Source organism: Gekko japonicus, unplaced genomic scaffold (assembly GCF_001447785.1).
Source record: "Gekko japonicus isolate JY-2015 unplaced genomic scaffold, Gekko_japonicus_V1.1 scaffold123, whole genome shotgun sequence".
Lineage (NCBI taxonomy): Eukaryota > Metazoa > Chordata > Lepidosauria > Squamata > Gekkonidae > Gekko > Gekko japonicus.
The window spans coordinates 856,690-881,118 of record NW_015169176.1 but is presented as its reverse complement, the minus strand read 5'-3'; the positions used below and the strand labels follow the sequence as shown (position 1 = coordinate 881,118).

Below are 24,429 nucleotides of genomic sequence, written 5' to 3'. Positions count from 1 at the left end.
AACAAACTAATCTAAAAAAAAGAAAAGAAAAAGAAAACACGTCTGCCCTTGAGTTGGTGGCCCAACTCACTACCATTTCCTTCATGGATTGATCAACAACCAGTTCAGCTAATTAATATATGAATTAAACCAATTATAGTTTGAGGTTCTAATTTATCATTCGGGGAAGGCAGCCATACTTTAGAGAAAGGTCAGGTCAGGACTCTTTTCGTGTGCATTTTCTGCATGCACAGATGAAAAGAGTTCTTTTGCCAGTCCACAAACATGTCCAGACTATCTTACAACAGATGGTGAGAACTTCTTGTTTACTTTCTACATAAGTGTCCCTTCCCTACTGAAAGCAGAGGGCTTTGTACACCATTTGGACCTCTCAGACTCAGCACTGGGAAATAAGGGATCATAAATAACTTTGGATACACTCTGGGAAATTTATTTCCACTTATGCTGGCGTCCCAGAGACAGCTTTCCAAAATACATGACTTTAGTGCTGGGGCGGGGGGGGGGGGGGGAGAAGATGGCCTTGATTTCTCTTCCTCTTCACTTTCTGCAGTTGAGTCTGTGAGGGGTGAAATGAAGCCTTCACAGGAAAAGCCAACGGGAGGTTCTATGAAATGGATTTTACATTTGTGGCTAACTAGGCTTGTGATCTGACACTGTGGATTGTGTGATAAATGGGACTCCACACTTCTGTTGTCCTATTACCAAGAGCCAGCCTTGACCGAAGTTGTATGTGAAGGCCAAAACAGATGTGAGAAGGTAGCCATCTTTGTTATTGATACTTCTGCCCTATTCTCAGGTAAAGTGGTGGTTGTCATGGTGGCGTGGGCAAATTTTTACCTCAAAATGGTTGTGCGGGTGAAGGATATTCAACTCTCTCCCCTTTCCTACATCCCAGTAACCTAAAGTTTTAGGTACTTTTCTCCCAGCCTCATTCATTTCTTGAACGAAAAGAGCCTGACGTGAAAGAGACCAGTAACATAAAGTAGGGGAGGGTTCGGCTCCCCTTGCGTGTCTTTCATGGTAAAACAGCATTCTGCACCCTCCCACACCATTTTATATGCAAATATGGCAGCCATGTGAACAAACAAACATGGCTCCCAATTAGGGATGCCATTCTGGAGATTTTGGGAGTGGAGCCAGGGGAGGGGAGGGTTTCAGGAGGGGAGGGCTCCTCAACAGGATATCATGCCACAGAGTACACCTTCCAAAGCAGCCATTTTCTCCTCAACAGGATATAATCCTCAACAGGATATCATGCCACAGAGTAAACCTTCCAAAGCAGCCATTTTCTCCAGGGAACTGTCAGAGATCAGTTGTAATTCTGGGAAATTTCCAGGCCCCACCTCATGGCTGGTAACCTTACCCTACTCCCTCTTGACACTGACCTATTGATAAAGCCCTAAGGATTCCGGGCTGCTTCATAAGTTATCTTTTGCCTGAGAGGATTTGTTATTGTGAGGCTACCCTGGTAGCTGGGAAACACCCATTGCTGTTCCATAGAGAAGCCACTGTTTCAGTTCCTCCCCATACACATGTATGGCACAGACCCATGGGTGAAGGAGAGCTGACATGTACGGTTTCCCCCGACCCAGTGAGAACACTTCTCCAAGGACTGGGCACGCCAGGGCAGGCCTACTCACATTAGGTTTAACTTGGCTCAGCAGCTGCTCTGCCCCACAAGCTAATTAACTTCCGCCTGCCAGGTTGTCCTCTGTGAGTGGGTGGGGGGTGGGGAAGACCAGCCTCCCCACCCTCATCCCTTGCTCCACACTTGTCATGCAGGGTACATGCAAAACGGACCGTTTCCTCGAGTCAATAATTTCTAGGCTCCTGTAAGCTGGTGTCCGTTTGCTGTTCGGCTCAGAGGCAACTACTGCTGCTTGGCAACCAAAGCGGTGTGTTTTTCCTGAGGTGCCGAGAAGATTCCAAAGGGAGGACGCAACAGAGAGGGATCAGACATGGCTAGAAACACAGCAGGGGAAGTTTAACACACACACACCCCGTCACAAGACTGCTGAACTACCCTTCTTCAGACACACGGAGGTTGGCTTCTATGCATTCCCTTTCGTCTGGCTGTTGTCTGCCCGCGCTGCACAACTGCTTCAGGTGCTCCCCCGACACATACGCACCACACAAACAAACACACACACACACACGCCGGGGTGCAAAGTGAAGTTTACAACAGCATCTAGAGCACGAGCTCTTCTAGGGACAGAAAACCGGCAGCCGTGCCGGCATTTGTAAAGGAGACGCGCGGAAGATTCCGATTGAGGCACAAAACCTACAATCCCTTCCTCACCTGCGCCACCACGGCCATCAGCAAAGTGACCTCTCTCCTCCACCGAGGGGGCCGTATGCCGGAAAGGGTAATGGGAAGGTGACCTTTCTTCTCGCCCTCCGCCAGAGATGACCCCTCCGCGGCAGGGGCGGAATGAACCAGAATGAGAAACGTGCGCGGCAAAGTGTGCTCTCGGCCTGTTGCAGGCATAACTAGAGAGCTTGGGAGGTTAAGATTCTCTAGAGGAGATATCAGCTTGCAGACTCCCCCGCACCCTCAACAATATTTAGGAGGGTGACGGGGTTCTGCTGCTGCCTACCTTCATTCTTCAGTCAAGGTTGCCAACCTTATAAGGTGTGGCCTGGAGAGTTCTCCCAGAGCGACAGTTGATCTCCAGACTGCAGTTCCCTTGGAGGAAACGGCAGCTTCAGAGGACAGGCTCCATGGCATCTCTCCTCTCCCCAAACCCTGACTTCCAAGGCACCATGCCCAAATATCCAGGAATTTCTCAAACTGGAGTTGGCAACTCTATCAACCTACGGAATTAGGAAGAGGAATGTTATCTCCTCCTGCTCAGTAGTTTGAGAAGCTGTGAGGCGGAGCACAGGCAGAGCCTCCGTTTCCCTCATACGAGTTTGCTTTAGAATCACAGAATCACAGAGTGGGAAGGGACCTCCAGGGTCATCTAGTCCAACCCCCTGCACAATGCAGGAGATTCACAAACACCTCCCCCTCCACACCCGCGGTGACCGCTGTTCCATGCCCAGAAAATGACAAAAAAACCTCCAGGATTGCTTCCTGACCCCAAAGTGGCAATCAGCATTTCCCTGGGCATGTAAAAAAGGGCCACAAGAACTAAGCACTGAGGCAGCTCTTCCTGCCCTCCCTCTCGTGATCTGCCGAAGTTCACAGAATCCGCTTTCTCTGTCTCCGCCTCTCTGTCTCTCTCTCTCTCACACCCCAAACTGCTTGAACGTTCTCATTTGGGGCACACAGAAAAGGAGGACCGCGGCTGTACTTGTGTAGCTAGCACAGTTCAGGTCCCAAGGCGTGGACAAGAAATTCAGTCTGTGTTTCTATTGGAAATCCGAGAAGACTTCAGTCTTTAGCCACCTAAGACCAGTCCCCATACTTTCCATGGAAGGGCTTTTAGATTTGGCCTATCAAACTGGGCCCATGGTGTACAGAACTTAGAGTGGGCCTGCAAACCAGACAGCTCCAGAGTCAAACCATGCTCCAAAATAATAAATAATACTTAAATGTCGTCAGCTGAATTATGGCGACCTGATAGGGTTTTCGAGGCAAGAGATAAGCAGAGGTGGTTTGCCATTGCCTGCCACTCCATAGCTACCCTGGACCTCCTTTGGGGGGGGGGGGTCTCCCATCCAAATACTAAACACGACCAACCCTGCTTAGCTTCCAAACGCTAACAAGCTTGGACTAGTCTGGGCTATTCAGGCTGCTCCACGCTCTATGGGAGAAGGCAAACATTCCCCCAGGGTCACTAGCCCAACCAACAAAAATGGCCTCAAAAATGGCACACAACAGATTTAGAGTCCAGTGGCACCTTTAAGACCAACAAAGGTTTATTCAAGGTATGAGCTTCCATGTGCAGGCAATACCTTCGTTGGTCTTAAAGGTGCCACTGGACTCTACATTTGTTGTACTGCTTCAGACCGACACGGCTGACCGACTGGATCTATCCTCAAAAATGGCAATCCGTTTGCCTATGAGTAAGAGCCATGGATATTTCCCAGGTGGCAAATCTAGGCCAGCTCTAACTGTGACGTGCCCCGGTGTGTCTCAGGAGGAGAGGCCCCTGATGTCTTTGCGGGAGAAAAGACACGGGCGGAAAGGATTTCTGATTAGCTGGGTCTCTCCCTTTGCCCCTACCCAAACAAGGTACCTCCCCCAACAGAAGGTCTGTTTAATTTTCCAGTGGAAATGGTGCCCTGTTTCAAACACTGAGAAGAAAGGTTTACAAAAGAGGCCCCTAAAACAACACCGAAGTCATAAAGCTGCCCATCTCCTTTGGGAGGGCAAACGAGCACAGACTGCTGGGGAACCTGACAAACGATGTAAATATCTCCACTTGAGCTCCCTGGTTTGCCACCCAGGCAGCCCAGGAATGAAGCCCCAAACGACCTGTTCAATCATCAGACCAGACAGCTCAGTGGCCCTTCAATGCCTGTAGTCTCAGGTAGCGCAATCTGCCACTAGGGTGGGGCTGAAGTCAAGAGAACGCCATTAATCCTGTCAGGCCAACATGAAGTATAAAAAGTATAGACTTTCCTTTTCCCACAGGCCACACAGCTTTCCTTTGCCTATCCCTAAGAAAGGATGTTGTTTCCCTATTCTCCAAATCCTACCAGGCACAGGGAGAGGGGGTCAGAGAAGATGAAACAAGGTGGACTGTTTTATAAGACCAGGAGAACACGTGTACATTCGGGACTCCGACTGACAGACTGAATTGAAAGAGGAAAACAAAAGGCCGGAGCAAAATCTATGGTGAATCAGAAGAGGAGGAGGAGGAGGAGGAGGAGATTGGATTTATACCCCGCCCTTCACTTGGAGTCTCAGAACAGCTTACAATCTCCTTCCCTTCCTCTCCCCACAACAGACTCCATGTGAAGGTAGGTGGGGCCGAGAGAGCTCTTTTGAGGACTGCTCTTGACAGAACTGCTCTCAGGGAACTTTAATTGACCCAAGGTCACCCAGCAGCTGCATGTGGAGGAGTGGGGAATCAAACCAGGTTCTCCAGATTAAAGCCTGCCGCTCTTTACCACTACACCAAATTGGCTCACCAAACTGTACAACAAAAGGAATACTTTCATTTTTTTTGGTGGGGTCCTAAAACAGAACGGGCCCTGACCTGGACGTCCCAGGCTAGCCTAGTCTTGCCAGATCTCGGAAGTTAAGCAGGGTCGGCCCTGGCTAGTATTTGGATGGGAGACCTCCAAGGAATACCAGGGTTGTGGTGTGGAGGCAGGCAATGGCAAACCACCGCTAAACGGCCCCTGTCTTGAAAGCCCTACAGGGTTGCCATTGGTCAGCTGCGACTTGACGGCACTTCCCACCACAGAGAGGAATGGAGTGAAGGGAACTAGGAGTGACAAAGATCTACTGGTGGAAAACAAATTGTACGGGATCTTTTGCTTATAATGCAATCTGTTCCGCATTCCTTTCTCCATGAAAACAAGCTTAGGAGATCACCTAGGGAATTAGGGACCGGAGCACTTCTTGTCTGAATTTCACAAACATGTGCAGACACTTTCCATTGTTTCCTCTGAATGTACGTTCCAGGCCTCTTTCCACTTAAATGGTTTGGGCCCGACCTGCAAGACATCACTACAAAAGGTGAAATGAAATTGTTGAACTTCAGTGTTAGTGGATCATGCCACAATCTTTTCACAGGTCTCTGAGGAGCAAAGTCAAGAATGACACCCTCACTAATCAGTTTGGCGTAGTGGTTAAGTGCGCGGGATCTAATCTGGGAGAACTGGGTTTGATTCTCCACCCCTCCACATGCAACCAGCTGGATGACCTTGGGCAAGCCATAGTTCTGATAAGAGCTGTCCTTGAAAAAGAGCAGTTCCTGGCAGCGCTCTCTCAGCCCCACCTACCTCAAAGGGTGTCTGTTGTGGGGAGGGGAAGGGAAAGGAGTTTGTAAGCCACTCTGAGACCCCGAATGAAGGGCAGGGTATAAATCCAATCGCCTCCTCTTCTTCTTCATCTGCTCTAACCGTTGATGTCACTTAGAGTAGCTTCAGATGAACTATTATCACACCCACAGTTGTGTTTTGGGGATATATTGGAGCTGGGGTTGCCATACCCCCGATGGGGCCAGGGGATCCCCTTATTTCGGGGGGCCCAATGCACCACCGGCCAGTGAGGGAAGCCCCATCCCCAAACAACAGCATCCCACAGGGACACCACTGACACAATGACATCAGTGGTAGTGATGTCATCACGCTAGAGTCATTGCACAGCGACGCTCTAGCATTCGGGGGGAAACTCTATGGTTACCATAGAGTTCTTGCCTTGAACACTAGAGTGGAGTGTTACTGTGTGACACCTCTAGCATGATGATGTCACTACCAGTGACATCATCGTGCCGCACGCACAAAGGAGCCGGAAGCCCCTCGCCGCAGGTAAGAAGAGACCTGGCAATCCTAATTGGGCACCTCTTCCCTGCTTTCTGTCACACAGTTGGGCCCACCACCATCTCCTATAGTGTGGAAATACCAGAGGATGCTGAGGAAGAGGTGGTAAAGGAGCAGGGTTGCCAGCTCTGGGTTGGGAAATTCCTGGAGACCTGCGGGGTGGAGGCATCTGGAGAGGGCGGGGATCGGGGAGGAGACGGGACCTCAGCGGAGTAGGGCACCAAAGAGCTCACTTTCCAAAGCAGCCATTTTCTCCAGGGGAGCTGATCTTGCTAGTCTGGAGACCAGTGGTAATTCCAGGAGATCTCCAGCCACCCCCTGGAGGTTGGTACCCCTGTGAAACAGTACCCGAAACGTTCTTTGTTGTTCTAATTTGTCATGTAATTTGTGGCTACCTCCCCATGGGGACTTCTCCCTACATGAAAAGGAGGAAACCTCTGATATAACAGGGAACGTCAGGCAAGCCCGATCTGGTCAGATCTCGGAAGCTAGGCAGGGTCGACTCTGGCAAGTACTTGGATGGGAGACCTCCTTGGAATATCAGCAGTCGGGAGGACAGGGGAAGGCTTTATTCAGCCACCTCTCTGAATATCCTTCAAGACACCAGTAGGGGTCAGTCACCAGAGGTCGCCATGACTTTTAGGCGCACACACAGTCAGTCACCAGAGGTCGCTATGACTTCCAGGTGCGTGTGCGCACACACACACACAAAATACAAACTACCAGGGACTGCGGTAGTTAGGGAGCAGAGCAGGATCGCTGGTGCGGACACGGTTCCTGCCCATTCCTGCCCCGTTTGCTGTTATTGCTGCCATGACGGGGCTGCAGATCTGACCCCTATCTGGAAGGGGCCCGTAGTAAAACAGTCTGCATCAACGTCCCTGCATTTGTACTGCTAAAAATAGTGGCTGCTGCATTTCCCACTTAACACTATTTGACACTGCAGACACCACCAACTTTGGGATACATATTTTCAGGAGCTGTCATCCTGAGTCACTCCAGTGGGCCCTCTTGCCTGCATGCGGTTGATTGTTCCTGGCATTTGCTTGGCGAGGACTTCGGCTGATATCTTTCTTAGCTCCGCTATCTGACACTCTCTGGAGAGAGGCACACGCAGGGCGGCTGCGGGGAACTCCGGCCTCGTATCCTAAGTCGGGGAGACTTCCCCCTTCCCAGGACATAATGACCACTTGCCCCGATATCACAGCACTAAGCGTTTTCTCGCCTTTCCTCCTTCTCTCTTAGTAGGTGTCCGGTGGCCAAGCATCCAGGCGAGGGAATTATCAATCTAAGATCCTCAAGCAGCAGAGCTGGGGAAGAACCATATTCGGAAAGTTTCACTAGCTGCTGCCACTCACGGGTGACGCGCTGGCTGAGATGGCTTGCGGCTTTGATTCATTACGAGACAGCTGCTGCTCATGTATTCCAAAGAGGTAGCGGTAGTGGCGTGCCACAGCAAAACAAAAGAGAGAGGCATGCAGCACCTTAAAGACTGACGTTTGCAATATATGATTCACATGGTTTTTCCCCACTATAGCTAATGGCAACACCACCACCCCCGGCCGAGATAGGCAAATCCATGCAATGAGGCCGGCCACGATTCAGGGGGTTGCAAATCTGGGGGAAACTGCAGGCTTGCAGAAAAGTCCTTCATTAAGACAACCCTTAATCTGGGGGCAGCCTTCCTAATTTATCTCATCACCTGCACAAGTGCAGATGTTATTAAAAAACGTGCCAGGGTTTGGCAAGAAGAAGAGGAGACTGGATTTATACCCCGCCCTTCACTTGGAGTCTCAGAGCGGCTTACAATCTCCTCTTCCTTCCCCTCCCCACAACAGACACCCTTTGAGGCATGTGGGGCTGAGAGAGCTCTTTCCAGAATGGCTCTTCAGAGAACAGCTCTGAAGCGACTTGTGACTGACCCAAGGTCACACCATCAGCTGAACGTGGAGGAGTGGGGAATCAAGCCCAGTTTTCCCAGATTAGAGTCCGCTCTCCTAACCACTACACCAAACTGGACCCAAGCAGTGGCTACGATGCTCAGGAGGGCTAGGAGATGGAGACCGGCAGCAACAATGGGAGGCGGGAAGGAGAGAGGCAAGCCAGAGCTGGGGGGAAGGGGGTGCAATTTCCTGTTCCCTATGGATCCCCCCCTTGTATATAACAAATAACTAAATATATTTATACAATCAATAAAGCTTTCGGGTGCCCCCAAAAGAGAGAACCCTTTTTGGTTCTCCTTCCTGGACTGAAAGCAGTAGAACGACCATCATCGAAGACCTAACAGTAGCGACAGTGTTAATCACGAAGCACACCAGTAGCTTTTAGCAGTGGTTTGGGAGCGCCTTGTGACACAGACTAATGCTCTTTAAAGGTAAAGGTTCCCTTGCTCGAAAGCCAGTCGAGTCCGACTCTAGGGTTGCGGTGCTCATCTCCGTTTCAAAGCCGAAGAGCCAGCGCTGTCCGAAGACATTTCCGTGGTTATGTGGCCGGCATGACTAGACACCAAGGCGCACGGAACGCTGTTACCTTCCCACTGAAGTGGTACCTATTTATCTACTTGCAATTTCTTGCTTTCAAACTGCTAGGTTGGCAGGAGCTGGAACTAGAGACGGGAGCTCACTCCGTCATGCGGCACACGCGGGTCTCGAACTGCTGAACTACCGACCTTCCACAGCTTGCAGTTCAGCGTCTTAACCACTTGAGCCACCGCAGCTCCTTTACTTTAATGCTCTTTACCAGGGCTTTTTTTCTGGACAAAGAGGTGCTGGAATTCTCAAGAGGGAAATGAAGTTTTCAAACTGTATACTGAAAACTCATGAACTGTTAAACATTTAAAAAAGAATTTTATCAAAGAGGTTCCGGTGCATCCCCCCCAGAAAAAAAGCCCTGCAGTCTTTATACATTATGTTTTTGATGAGCCCTGCTAGAAGTGGAACTATGTTGTTACCACGGTTCCCTCTAAGCTGAGTTAGTGTGAGGTAGCCCACAGTTTTTTAGCCTCCGGCTCACACGTTTTTCTCTTAGCTCAGGAAGGATGGCTCCAGAGCAAACTAATTTATGCAGCAGCCAAATCGCTCACTCACAACTTTAATGCCAGTAGCTCACCAAATAGAATTTTTGCTCACAAGACCCCACAGCTTAGAGGGAGCATTGGTTACATGTTCTTCCATTTTATTTTATTTTTTGTCAGCTGGGTTTCAAGTGGATTACGGGTAGCTGAGGAAGGAGAAATTACTTCTCTTCCCTTTCTGGCCAATCATTTGCTCAAAGCCGCTTTCCCCAGCTGCATTTCTTTCCAAGAACTAGAAGATACAGATGCTGTATCTGTTGCTTTCAAGGAGAAAAGCAGCTGTGGGAAGAACTCTTTGAGGAGGGGAACAGCTGGGAAGGAAAGGGACTGAACACCCTCCCCCCTCCCCCTCTCTCCTGCTCTTGAGTTCATCTGGATTCCACCTGCAGCTTTAACTGATAAAAGGGGAAAGTTTCATGGAACGGCATGCAACACAGCACACAGTTGTGCCCTCGGATTTCTTTTAGATACGCAGACCTAAATATGGAAAGTGTGAAAGTGGCAAATGGGGATCTGAAATCACAAACAGCTCTATACCAAGCACGCACTCCGCAAACCTGGGTTTGTAACCGTGTAATGCGTAAAACCACCAGGAGAAGGCAGAATGCAATCTGGATATGCCCACCATATCCTCAACTCGATCGGTGACTTGGCAGCCACATCTTAACCACCTGTCCCTGACCTGGATGGGCCAGGCAAGGCCGATCTCATCAGATCTCAGAAGCTAAGCAGGGTCAGCCCTGGCTAGTATCCGGATGGTTGACCTCCAAGGAATACCAGGGCCGTGACGTGGAGGCAGGCAAGGGCAAACCACCTCTGAAACGTCTCTTGCCTTAAAAACAAGTCTAGCTCATCACTTAGGCTGTGGTCAGACATGCGTTTAGATCCGACTCAGCTGCGAAGGCTCGATGGATCTAAAGTGCACGATCAGACAGCAAGATCTGTGAAAGGTTCCGCAGTTGTCGGCACCCCATCCCGGTCTGCCTCTGAAATGGAGTAAAAAGACACCTGGGAAAGTCCGGTCCTAACACTTGCTGATGTGCCACGGATGAAGGTTCCCTAGTCTACTCACTCAAGCACTCTCTCAGGCCGTTGGGATGGTTTGCTCATTCCGTCCTGACTGAGCGCCATTGTTTTTGTTCACTTAGCGATATGCGCATAACCACATAATGGCCCCCATCTCTGGCCCAGCTTTGACAACGAGTAGGAAAGGGAGTGTCAGGCAACCATGGCTCACTGTGAACCAAAGGGGTCACAGTGCTCCATTGAAGGAAAGGTGAGTGGTCAAAGCAGAAACGCGACTTCCGGAAGTTGGAAAGCGCATGTGCAAAAAACTGCACCCTCATTTATGCGCACGTGCAAAAACAGGCAAAAAAGTATGAAACCCACGCCCATCTGTGCCGTCTAATCTCGCAGTGACAGGCTGAGCCTGCAGCAAAACGGATTATACTGGGATGTCTGATCAAACGACTCTGTTTCAAATACCAACAGATGAAATAGGAGCACGTCTTGACTGCGCCAAATGGCACGTCTGACCACAGCCTAAGTGGTGCATAACGCCAAAATTAGCTAGAACTTCTGGATGCCAGACAATCTTAGGATCTCCTGCAGCTGGGGTAGGTGAGGAGGTAGGGGACAGCCCTGGATGTCCTGCCGCCAGATTCCCCCATTGGGCTCAAAGGTACAGGGGGAACACAAGCCTACTCATTGGGTTAGATCCAGACTAAATGGGCAATTATTATCCCCTTCCCACTGCAGATTTCCCCCCCAAATGTCATTCTTTGGGGCCTTCTATCCCCTAGGAGGAGCATTTCATGGATATTAGTGGGCTGCAGTGGAGGGAGAGGGAGAAAAGTTCCATTCTGCCACTGGGAAATTTAGTCTGAAGTCATCCCATTCTAAGTTTTCATGGGATTTTCTTCTGACACGGAAACAGCCTGTGAAAATCACCCCATGGCCTTTCAGTCATAATCTGTGAAACATCACCCATAGATCATTCCAAGTCCCCCCCCCCCAACGTGGCATACAGTCGTGCCTGGATATCTATCAGGTTAACCTGGATAGCCCAGGATAGCCCCATCTCATCACACCTCCGAAGCGAAGCAGGGTCAGCCCTGGCTGGTGTTTGAATGGGAGACCACCAAGGAATACCAGGGTCGTGAGGTGGAGGCAGGCAAGGGCAAACCACCCCTGAACATCTCTTGCCTTGAAAACCCCACCGGGGGTCACCAGAAGTCAGCTGTGACTTGACTGCTCTTTCCACCGCCAAAAAAGCCCCTCTTACTAGCTTCATAAAAAACTATCCTCATGCCACAGCATCTTATTGGTTCAACATTACCTTTGAGCTGAAGTGTCCAAACTCTGCTTTCAGTTACCTGAGCATATCCCCACCCCATCTCTGAGGGCAAGGAGGCACCATGATGCCGGCCAACACCTTTCCTGTTGCCCCACCAAGGGTTTTTAGAAAGTGGGCAGGGCCAGGTGGAGCTTTTGCCCAACCAGGCTTCTGATTGGCCACTGAAGGTCTGATTGACTGTGCAGTTGCTGATTGCCAACAGCACAAAGATCTAGGCTGAAGTTAAGCCATTTTTTGGCTGCACCCACCACACTTTTTGTCAGAATTCCAAAGGTGCCCGCAGGCTCAAAAAAAGGTTGGAGACCCCTGTTCTAAAGTAACTGGCGACTTTCACTTGCATAATTCCTCACGCAAAAAAAAAAAAAATTAGCAGCACCCAATGAAGATTTAAATGAAGAGGAGAAAAATACAAACCGATGTACGATATCTTAAACAGGTATGTATGCATCCTGGAGGAGGAGGAGAAGAAGAGAAAGAGGAGATTGGATTTATACCCCACCCTTAACTCGGAGTCTCAGAGTGGTTTACAATCTCCTTCCCCTCCCCACGACAGACACCCTGTGAGGTGGGTGGGGCTGAGAGAGCTCTGACTGAGAACTGCTCTTGAGAGAACAGCTCTGAGAGAACTTTTGACTGATCCAAGGTCACACCAGCAGCTGCGTGTGGAGGAGTGGGGAATCAAACCTGGTTCTCCAAGATCAGAGTCCGCGTTTTCCCGCTGAGCCATGGTCCTCCCCCAGAATAAATCCTCAAACCCTGGTCCTTCCACTGTCTTCGCCAACTGAAGGCGAAAGAAGAGGTGCTGCATGCCTAACATAATATTCTAATGTATTTATTTATTTATTTATTGTTTGTATTTATACTCCGCCTTGCCTGACAAGCAGACTCAAGGCGGCTAACAGATTAAATAACATAACAAAAAGTTAAAACAATTAATAAATACAATATCAGTTAAAACAAGTAAACAACAACAATTACAGTACCAACTATGGCGGTAATCCAATCAATCCCTAGCTAGGGGTAGTAACCAGCAAGGACTCTAGCCAGGAGATGGTCTAAGTTCGGCCAGAAGATGTTCGAGGGCACACCACTCAGCGGCGGCCCCTAATCGAACGCCTGGCGAAAGAGCTTCGTTTTACAGGCCCTGCGGAACTGTAAAAGGTCCCGCAGGGCCCTGATGTTCTCTGGGAGCTCATTCCACCAGTGTGGGGCCGCCACCGAGAAACCCCTGGTTCTGGTAGTATTTAGTCTGGCTTCTTTCGGACCAGGGAGGGTCAACCGGTGTTGCGACCCTGACCTCAGTACTCTCTGGGGCTCTTATGGGGAGAGGCAGTCCCTCAGGTAGGCAGGCCCCTGACCATATAGGGCTTTAAAAGTTAAAACCAGCACCTTGAACCGAACTCCTTGCCCAAGATTTCATTCCCAAGAACTTCTCTAGCAACAGCCCTGCTGGCAGTATCCTCTCTCCAAAGAGCTCTCTCAGCCCCGCCTACCTCACAGGGTGTCTGTTGTGGGGAGGGGAACGGAGAGGAGATTCTAAGCCGCTCTGAGACTCCTTTGAGTAGTGAAGGGCGGGGTATAAATCCAATCTCTTTTCTTCTTCTTCTTCTTAGAATGAGAGTCTGGTGAAGCTTTATCTGGATTAATAATATCGAATTGTGGTGGAGGGGGGGGTCTAGGCCAACCGCTTGCGCTTTTGAATAAAAACAACAACTACTACACATGCAAACTCTGAGAAATAAAACAGTTGGATTCTCTATGCAAGCCTGAGATGAATCGGTATTATTAGGCCCTTCCTATTATGCGCAGCTGGGCTGCAGCTAGTTGCCGGGTCCATCCCTAGCTTCTCCCAGCCATCTCTAGTAATTACCTACTTTCACCCAAGCTGAATAATGTGCTTTCAATCCACTTTCAATGCACTTTAGAAATTGTTTGCAAGTGGATTTTGCTGTTTCACACTAAAATCCAGCTGCAGGGTGCACCCAAAGTGGATCGAAAGTGCGTTCCTCTGCATGTGTGAAAGTGCTAGAAAGGCATCCGATGGAGAATGAGCAGAGAGGAAGAATGAGAGAATGTACACCTATCCTTGGCACAACGACTGTAAACACAGAAGGGCTTGGAATCCCAGGAGGGAGGGCAACAGGTCCAGAAGGGATTCAGGCAACCATATTATTACTGCAATGGCTGCAATTATCGCCTCAGAGCCCAACCTGACTATCTGCTGTCAATCTTCAGAGGGTTTCAGCCCAGTTCTACCTAGTTGTCTGCCATGCGAACTTCAAATCCATGCAACATCAACAAGCTGCAATGCTCACAAAAACATGGTCACCCTCAGGACCTAGGTTTATGGTTGCTCTTCACTAAGTAAAGGTAAAGGTTTCCCTTGCTCAAAAACCAGTCGAATCCGACTTGAGGGGGGGGGATGCTCATCGCCATTTCCAAGCCGAAGAGCCAGCACTGTCCAAAGACGTTTCTGTGGTCATGCGGCCGGTATGGCTGAACGCTGAGGTGCACGGAACGCTGTTATCTTCCCACCGAAGCGATACCTATTTATCTACTTGCTATTTCGAACTGTTAGGTTGGAAGGAGCTGGGACCAGAGACAGGAGCTCACTCCATCATGTGGCACTCGGGTCTCGAACTGCCAAACTACAGACCTTCTGGTCTGCAGCTCAGCATCTAAACCTCTGAGCCACCGCGGCCCCTGCTCTTCACTAGGGAAATAAATAAATCCTACAAATGACCCAGCCAAAATTAAGGATAAAAACAGTCACAATTTAGGTAGCTCGACAATGTGTGACATCAACTTCAGATCGATGCAGACTGTTTCAAATGCCCCCTTTGGCTATTCCAGGCTCTTCGTCGCAAGCCCCCCGAATATCCTGAAAACTATGTTTTCGCCGAGACTCCAAATCCTCCGCATCCTCCTGGAAAAACCCAAAAGCCTCTCTTCTGGAAGTCAAAGCCAGCAATACGTCAGCAACAGCTCAAGAGATTGCTCCAGGAAGAACACTCGAACCAATAATAAATAAAAAGGGAGCGATTTGATATAAGCAGGATGCTTTTTGGAAGGCGGGTGCTCCTCGCGTCTGCCGCGTTGGGGTTTTCCATCCCGCAGGTGAAAAGACAGTGAGCGAGCGTTACATGAGGAAATGAAATGAAAAATCCCTCCAGACAGATGGGAGGTGCCTGGCCCTCACCCCCCCTCCCCTCCCCAAACCATCTCCACTGACTCAGAAACAAGTATAATGAGGAGGCCGCTATCTGTGAATTCCTTTCTCCTTTTGTTTCCCTCTACAGGTCTTTTTCTTTTTCTTTTTATCAGCCCGAAGCATCCCAGCTCCTTCATTTCAGGCTGGCATTAAGCTATTAAATGCACCATTTCACCTCGCTTCCCTTTCGCTAAATGTCAGCCTTCGACGGAGGGTGACAGGCTCCCAGCCTTTCCCTCCCCTTCTCCCCTGCCGGTGTGCTTGGGCCGGCAGCCATGGCCCCCGGCTAAGCGCCCCCCACGCGGGGCAGGCCCGGGACTTAGCTCGGGGGAGGGCTGCGAAGGAAACCGTCTCCACACTAAATATTCATCCTTGCCACCTCATTGCGCTCCTAATTCGCTGCTGATTTGGGGGCTGGGCCTCTCTGCGGCTGCCGTTTATCCCCTCGGTCTTCTGTCTTTGAAGCTTCACTGCTCCTCCCCAGACGGCGGCAAAGGCGGAAGAGTTCATCTGTGTACCTATTTATCTCTGTTATTAGTTGCCCTGAATTTTATTACTTTGGGATGTAGATGCTGCGTACCTCCCAAAGCTGCAAAAGCCAGTGTAGAGCAGAGGTTAGAGTGCTGGGACTGGAATCCGGGAGACCCCAGGTTCAAATCCCCACTCTGCCTCAGAAGCTGGCCGGGTGACCTTGGGCCTATCAGCCTAAACTACCTTAAAGGCAGATCAAGGTGGACAGGTTTGTTGGTCTGATGCTGGTCAGTGTTCCCTCTAAGCTGAGTTGGTGTGAGCTAGCTCACAGTTTTTTAGCCTCCGGCTCACACATTTTTGTCTGAGCTCAGGAAGGATGGCTTCAGAGCAAACTGATTTATGCAGTAGCCAGATCGCTCGCTCACAACTTTAATGCCAGTGGCTCACAAAGTTGAATTTTTGCTCACAAGATTACATAGCTTAGAGGGAGCATTGGCTCCTGCATAAATTAGTTTGTTCTGGAGCCATTCTTCCTGAGCTAAGGCAAAAATGTGTGAGCCGGAGGCTAAAAAATTATGAGCTAGCTCACACTAACTCAGGTTAGAGGGAACACTGCTCACAACTTTAATGCCAGTAGCGCACAAAGTAGAATTTTTGTGCACAAGACTCCACAGCTTAGAGGGAGCATTGGATGCAGTAGAACAAAGTTAGAGTCCAATGGCACCTTCAAGGCCAACATAGTTTATTCAAGGTGTGAACACGTGAAAGGCTCACACCTTGAATAAAACTTTGTTGGTCTTGAAGGTGTCATTGGACTCTAACTTTGTTCTACCTTAAAGGGTTGTTGTGAGAATAAAACGGAAGGGAAGAGAGGGATAGAAGCTGCTTTGGGTCCCCATGGGGGAGAAAAGCAGGGTATAAATGAAGGAAGCAAGCAAATAAATAAAAGAACGACTCGCAATACATCCTCCCCAAGCCACCGTTCTGGACAAGAGTTCTGGTCGGATCCTGAGCTGGGCTGCCAACCTCCAGGTGGGGCCAGGACCTCCTGCAGAATTACAACTGGTCTCCAGAGTACATGGAGGAAATGGCAGATTCTGTGGGTGAATTCTAATGGCATCATATCCCTGCAGAACACCCTCCCTGAACAATGCTCTCCCAGGCTCTGCCCCCAAAACTCTAGGAATCCCACAACCTGGAGTTGGCAACCCTAGTCCTGATCCATACTCAAACCGAGGTCATTATGCAGGATACCCACATTTCTGTTCCATAAGAGTGGATCCACAGAGTCAAGAAGCACAAGGGTGCTGACCTACACTAGGGAGTGTAGGGAGACTAGGGAGAGTCGCCCTCTAGTCCACACAACCCGACAGAGTAGGCTGGGCGTTATGCACAGGCTGCCCTTGTGCAAAGGCATCTGTGCCTTCTAACACCTGTGTAATGGGCAGGAATTCAACAGGTGGAGCATTACCAGGCGTGGAGATACAACGATAACAGGGGATGCTGAGTAAGGGGGTTGTCAAACTAGACGAGAAGTTATCGGGTTTGTCGGAAATCTTTCTCCACCTCTAGTGGAGTGCTAAGGTGCTCAGCTAGCTGCACAGGAAGTCAGCCAATGATTGATCCCCCCCCCCCTGCCCATCTCTTTAGTAGCAGAATACCCAGGTGGGCCAGCCACTGAACATGCATCAGTAAGCGCATCCATTTTTATCTCATTTCGAAGCTGAATACGTATGACTGCCATAGAGACTTGTTTGGTTTGAAAGCTTGCAGATTTACTAAATGACAGAATGGCCCCATAAAGGATGACGGCTGTCCTGCGTCTAACCCCACCGCTCGCAGACCTTATCTAGTCTAGCGCCACCTGCTGGTGATGATAAAGCGAGTTGCGAAGGTAAATCTTGTCTTGCATAGCAGCAATCTGTTAGTTTTTTTGTCTTTCTTTGTGCACACATTCAATTTTTTAATTTTTTCAAAAAATCATGCGATAAAAATGTTGGTAAAATAAATGCACTTTTACCTGAAATCCCAAAAGTGTGCTCGCCAGGAAAAGCTGAGATGGGTTCTGTAAACAAACAGGAAAATATCAAATTTAGGATTATTTCAAGGCAACAGACTATAGACTTCCAGGATGACTGCAGATTAGGGGTGATCCATGCAGGGAAAACAAACCCTCAGGAACCAATCTGTGCCGCTTTTCCCTAAGGGTGGTTGCAGTTTTAAAAGGGGATCAGAAAAGTACTTTTCACCCTTTCTCACAATACAAGAACTCGTGGGCACTCAATGAAATTGCTGCGCAGTCGGACTAGAACAGATGAAAGGTAGTACTTCTTCACCCAAAGAGTGATTAACACATGGAACTCACTGCCACAGGAGGTGGTGGCGGCTACAAGCATGGACGGCTTCAAGAGGGAATTAGATAAATACAAGAAAGGGGGATCCGCGATACTCGTGGGGGGGAGAAATTCCATGGGAGAAGGAAGCAGCCGCAGGTGATTCCCCCTTTTCCTAGCGGCGGCAGCGAGGCCTTGCTGGCCCGCCGAATTTTCTCCCTCCCCCCTCTGCAGTGGCAGCGAGGCTTCGCCGGCCTGCCAAGCTTTCTTCCTCCCCCTTCAGTAGCAGCGACGGCAAGGCCTCGCTGGCCCACCGAACTTTCTTCCTCCCCCCTCCCCCGGAGGCAGCGAGGCCTCGCCGGTCTGCCAAATTTTCTCCCTCCCCCCTCGGCAGTGGCGGCAGCGGCAAGGCCTCATTGGACCGCCGAACTTTCTCCCTCCCCCTCCCCCCGTAGCGGTGAGGCCTCATCAGCCTCTCTCTCTCCTTCCCCCGGCGGTGGTAGCGGTGGCGAGGCTTCGCCAGCCCGCTCAACTTTCTCCCTCCCTCCCCCTGGGCAGTAGCGAGGGCTGAGCGGCTTACAGCTGCCCGCCAACCAAGCCTTCTCCCCCTCCCCCTTCTCTCTCTGGTGGTGGTAGCGGCAAAGCCATTCTAAGAGCATTCCCTGCACATGCTCAGGGGGTGCTCTTTTACTTTTTGGGGAATTTAATTATCCCCCCCACATTTTTTTACAGTTTTCAGATTTTTCTGCACACCTGGGCATTGCCCCATGTGTGCAGGAAAATCTCCCTGCCCCCCAGGTGCCCCCGATGTGCGGATTTAGATATCCGCACACAGGGGGCGTCTTGGGAATTAGATATATAGATATGGAACAGAGGTCGATCAGTGGCTATTAGCCACAAGGTATAGATAGGAACTGTCAGCCTGAGACAAGTGATGTTTTGTATTCTTGGTGCTTGGGGGTCAACAGTGGGAGAGCTTCTAGTGTCCTGGCCCCACTGGTGGACCTCCTGATGGCATCTGGTATTTTTGGCCACTGTGTGACAGAGTGTTGGACTGGATGGCCCATTGGCCTGATCCAACACTGGCTTCTCTTATGTTCTTATCAGACAGATTCATGGAGGCTAGGTCCATCAGTGGCTATGAGCCATGGTGACTAAAGGGAACCTTCACATTCAGAGGCAGTCAACCTCTAAATCCCAGTACCAGGAGGCAAATTCAGAGGAAAGACTCAGCCTTTGCACCCTGTTGTTGGCCTGAGACAGGAGGCTGGACTACATGGACCACCGGTCTGATCCAGCAGGGCTCTTTTTACATTCTTATGTTCCTCCCAATAAACCCACCAACCCACCCCCGGCTAACATTATTGCAAGTGTATCTGTGATACTGTTAACATTCAGAACTTTTAAGAGGTCTGGAATAAAAATCAGTTCCCTCAAAAAGGTACCCTTCTGTTCTCCCTTTACAGAAAGTAAAGCTGTTAATGGAACAAACTGAGAAGCTAACAGCTCCCGTTAACTTTTGTGCAGGCACTCATTTTCCTGAGTGGTGCCGTTGAGTACAGTGTTCAATTAGACCCGTGAGAGCTGGGTTCAAGTTCCTGTACAGCCATGACACTCACTGTGGTGGCCCCCAGGCAATTTACTGTCTCTCTGTTTAATCTTCCTTACCAGGTTCTTGTCAAGGCATAATGGAATTACCCCCAAGTACACCATCACTAACTCTTTGGAGATAAGGAGGAATTAGGGTTGTCAGGTTCCCCCCCCCCCGGCCACCGGGGGGGGATGGGGGGCTAAGGTTACTAGATCCAGGTTGGGAAACTCCTGCGGATTTGGGGGATAGAACCTGGGGAGAACAGGGACCTCGGTGGAGCACAATGCCAGAGAGCCCACCCTCCATAGCATCCATTTTCTCCAGGGGAACTAATCTCTTTGGTCTAGAGAGAAGCTGTGATTCCGGGGGATCCCCAGGTCCCACCTGGAGGTTGGCATCTCTAGGGGGGATAGGAAAATGCTCAAATAACAGCTAATGCGCAGAAAACCTTAGGAAGGAACAGCTTGCTGTTCTCAAATGGCACTGAAAGCTCGCGGATAATGATCTCGGTCTAGTATTTCAGCACCTCCTTATTGGCCCCATCTGGTGGGGTGAACACATGTAATACCAGCCACAGTCAGTATCTCCTCCACGGCATCGACTCCAACACTGTGTCCTGTTTCAGTCAACTTGTTCCAAGAAGAATATAAGGGGGGGGGGAGGAGGAAAGGATTCAGAGTGTAGCTTCAGAGGAAGAACAGGGGTTTGGAAATGCACGAAAGTTTATGAAACTGGGTATGTTTACTGCAGAATAAAGCCGAGATAAGTGTGTTTGGTAGGGGGTGCGGGGGAGTTTGTCCTCATATCTGAAAGGTTTCCCTAAAGAAGCGTGCGCGGGGGGCGGGAATAACATTTTCACGATCCTGGTCCACTAAATGAAACGCAAGAAGCAGTGAGTCAGGAAGGAGATTGGTTTCAAAATGCAACAGTCGTAGGGAACAAGTTGTGGTGTGGAGTATCCTTTGTGGGAGGCTTTTGAACACGGGACTGATAAGTCTGTCTCTTGGATGGTCTTTTTGTCCTCCTCAAGGAAAGGGAACCAATGCTCTTTTCCTTCAGCCACTTCACCTCTGCGTGTGCTGTGTTCACAATACACTGAAGGCATTTAAAATCTCTTGCAGACTGAGAGATAAGTTGAACTGTAAAGATAAACCTCATAGCCAAGCAAAGAATGCACTCAAGTAGTTATATCTTTGGACAGAGGATATGTTGGTGTATACACACACACACACACACACACACACACACCAGCTTCAAGTAAGGCCTGGTCACTGGAGGGTCTTATTATCCCAGCAGAAGGAAAACAGAACACAATGAAAGTACAGGGGGAAAACCAGGTGCTCTACCCCTTATGATCAGTGCCAATCTTTGAGGGTATTCTGAAGATCCTAACCCTGTTGGAAGTGTTTGCCTCTGATTTTGTACACTTTGCCGTGTTTTTTTCTTGGCTGGGCTACCATGCTTTTGTCGGCTGTCTTGCAACCAGACATTAGCCCAGGAAAGCTTTTCCCGGCAGACAATAAAGGCAGTAATGGCAAAAGCTTCACTGGCTGAATTTCTGCAGATTGCTGAAGAAGAAGAGTAGGTTCTTATACCCCACTTTTCTCTACCCTAGGAAGTCTCAAAGCGGCTTACAGTCACCTTCCCTCCCCCTCTCCACTTTGTGAGGCAGGTGGGGCTGAGGGAGTCCTGAGAGAACTGGGACTGGCCCAAGGTCACCCAGCAGGCCTCATGTGTCTCAAAGTGGCTGACAATCACCCTCCCTTCCTCTCCCCACAACAGGTACCTTGTTAGGTAGGTGGGGCTGAGAGAGGTCTGAGAGAACCGTGACTAGCCCAAGGTCACCCACCAGGCCTCGTGTGTCTCAAAATGGCTGACAATCTCCTTCCCTTCCTCTCCCCACAACAAACACTTCAAGAAGTAGGTGGGGCTGAGAGAGTTCAGAGAGAGCTGTGACTGGCCCACGGCCACCCAGCAGGCTTCATGGGGAGGAGGAGTGGGGAAATCAAACCCGGTTCTCCAGATTACAGTCTGCCGCTCTTAGCCACTACACCCCTGCCGAAGGCACAAGAACGAAGGAAATAAAAGGCTGGCGGCTCCGTTTGCTGCTGGTATCCAGAGACCTCTGTACAGCGCTGTTCGAAAGGAACAGCCGCATTCCCTCCCATGTCACATCCTGGCATATGGGAGCCTGCCACCCAGTCTCTGCTCATTTAGCCAATAATTTAGCCTTCCACCCATTGTGCTTCTCCCCCATATATTGCCAAGGAGTTGTGTGGGTCTGTTGAAGGATCGGTTTCCCTGCAGTCTCCTTCATCTAGAAGGCCCCGGTTACCCTCCCGTCTGCCTCCCCCGAGGGTTTCCACCAGTCCAAGAAGCCCCGCTTAAGTAACCCCTGGAACACAGACAGATAATTTCCTTGTTCCTTTGAAGAAATAATCTGTTGCATACAACTGGATCAAAAAAAAACAAAAACCCAGCCCCCATGCCCCAGTGCATCTTACTGAGTCCCTTCCTGGGAAAGGAAAAGAACCGATCTGATTATTACCAGATTTACGCCCGGGCCAAAGCCTCTGGGCCCAACCGCCGTTTCAAACAGCGTGCTATGGAAACAGTCTCCCAGTCCCAGAGAGCAAGTGGAAGGTTTGTCAAAGGCCAAAAAAAAAAGGGGGGGGGAGAAATAATATAGCAGTGAAACAAAGTTTGAGTCCGGTGGCACCTTGAAGACCAACAAAGTTTAATTCTGGGTCTAAGCTTTCGCTTGCACGCACACTTCCTCTGGACTCACACTTTGTTCTGTCGCTTCAGACCTACAGGGCTGCCCACCTGAATCAATAACACGGTGAGTTATTAGGTCCTTTCCTCGAGTTGAAAAGGAATCTGATTACTTCTCTGGATTACAATTTTAAAACAGAACCTCGTTCCTCCAGTCAGCTCCCTTTCGGAGTCCTCTGAGAGCGGCAGAAGGGCGGAATGGAGATTCCCACATATTATTTCACAACCTGAATGATTCATCTGAAGAACCACCCTTGTAGTTCAATCCACCACCACCACCCCAGTGTGCAGGAATTGTCATAGAATCATAGCATTATAGAGTTGGAAGGGACCTCCAGGGTTATCTACTAGTCCAACCCGCTGCACAATGCAAGAAATCCCCAAATTCCTCCCCCTCCACACCCCCAGTGACCGCTGTTCCACGCCCAGAAGATGACAAAAAACCTCCAGGATCCCTGGCCACACTGGCCTGGAGAAAAATGGCTTCCTGACCCCAAAGTGGTGATCAGCATTTCCCTGGGCGTGTAAGCAAGGGCCACAAGAACTAAGCACTGATGCCACCCTTCCTGCCCGCCCTTCTCATGATCTGCCATCTAGCCTTTGTTTGAAAACCTTCACAGGAGAGCCCACCACCTCCCGAGAAAGCCTGTTCCACTGAGGAACCGCTCTGTCAAGAAGTTCTTCCTGACGTTTAGCCGAAAACTCTCCTGATTTAACTTCAACCCATTGGTTCCGGTCCGACCTTCTGGGGCAACAGAAAACAACTTTGTACCATCCTCTATATGACAGCCCTTCAAGTCTTCATGTATTCAGAAAAGCTGCTGAAGAGAAGGCCCTACCCATACAGCTTATACTGAAAAGGGACTACACTCCATCATCCCTTTGAAATGTGCCCCCCGAGACTTGAGAGAGGGTTTCTTGGGTATGGTCCAGTTCCACTCAGGTCACTGACTATGGCAATTAGGTATAACATAACAGAGAGATTTCTCCGAGGGATGGAAAGAAGGAACCAATTCCCTTGGACAGACACCTGGCCAAAGCAGGGACAGAGCAGACAGACGCTCACCTGCTCCTTCAAAACCAAATGCTGAGAACGGTTGACCTTAAGGACGGCTAAGAGAAAGGGATTATGAGAGACATTGGCTTTTGTTTCATGTTCTTCTTTTGAAGAAGCGTCAGCGATACGCGGGAAGTTCTTTAACTTCCCCAGTTAGTGTAATGTATTCAGAAGCTGCCCTGAATGCATTAAGATGAACGTGGAATCATCTCATAGGGAAGCTATGTTAAGCTTCGTCTTGGCCAGGGATTCGCGCCAAGACTAATGCGACCAATCACATTCAAACAGATGGGAAGCGGGAACGCTTGTGATTGGACTATATGCGCTCAACCTGATAGGTTGATATCTGTATAGGAGGTGTGGCTACATTAGCCCAGAATGTTTAAATACCGAGCAGCTGCAATGGAAAAGCTGTGCGCGCTATCGAATGTTGTACCGTGTTGGAGAAGTGATCATCGAGCTGAATAAACCTGAGTTTTTGCTGAAATCACTCTCTGACTATTTGTTAAGCACCAGACTTAACAGTTAGCGAACGTGCGGGAACCTGGTTTGTGAAGAGTCGGGATTTGACCTCATCTGAGAAGAAAATTTTGATGTAATTCAGTCTTGGGACGATTTATGCTGGACTTCCATTACACAAGCAATTTCTGCAAACTTCTCTTTTTGTGAAGGTTGGTGGTTCTATGTTCAGGTAGATGGAGGTGTGATGTCATAATCTGTTGCTATTGTGTGTTTGTTCAAAATTATTGGCATTATTCCATATTTATATAAAAGATATTAAGTGTGTCAAATTGTTTTGATATTTATTTATACACAGGGTTTTTTTGGGGGGGGGTCGGATCATTTACTGTGTATCTCCTACTTGTGTGGTTTCAGAGTGACACAACCGACAGGTTGCTGAGACTTTTGGCACAGAGAACTTTGGAAGCTGGTTTGAAATCCTCACCCAGGTATGAACATTTATGCTGGGCTGGTTCTGAGTCGCTCTAATACCTTTCAGCATAACCTTCCTTATGAGGCTGTTACACGGAGGTCGATGGCCCTAAGCTGCTTCGAGGAACTGGGTGGAGGGCAGGGGGTCCCCAACCTTTTCCAGCCTATGGGCGCCTTTGGAGTTCTGA

General features: G+C 49.6%; 1 protein-coding gene across 2 annotated transcripts in view; it reads right to left on the bottom strand.

Annotated features, from left to right (window-relative positions):
• The window catches only part of NRP2 (neuropilin 2), a 292,663-nt gene that overhangs the window by 39,736 nt on the left and 228,498 nt on the right, over positions 1-24,429 (bottom strand). For both annotated transcript variants that reach the window (XM_015416007.1, XM_015416008.1), the window contains exon 15: positions 17,573-17,617. In XM_015416007.1, the coding sequence (XP_015271493.1) occupies positions 17,573-17,617 (45 nt within the window). The remainder of the gene's footprint in view (positions 1-17,572; positions 17,618-24,429) is intronic.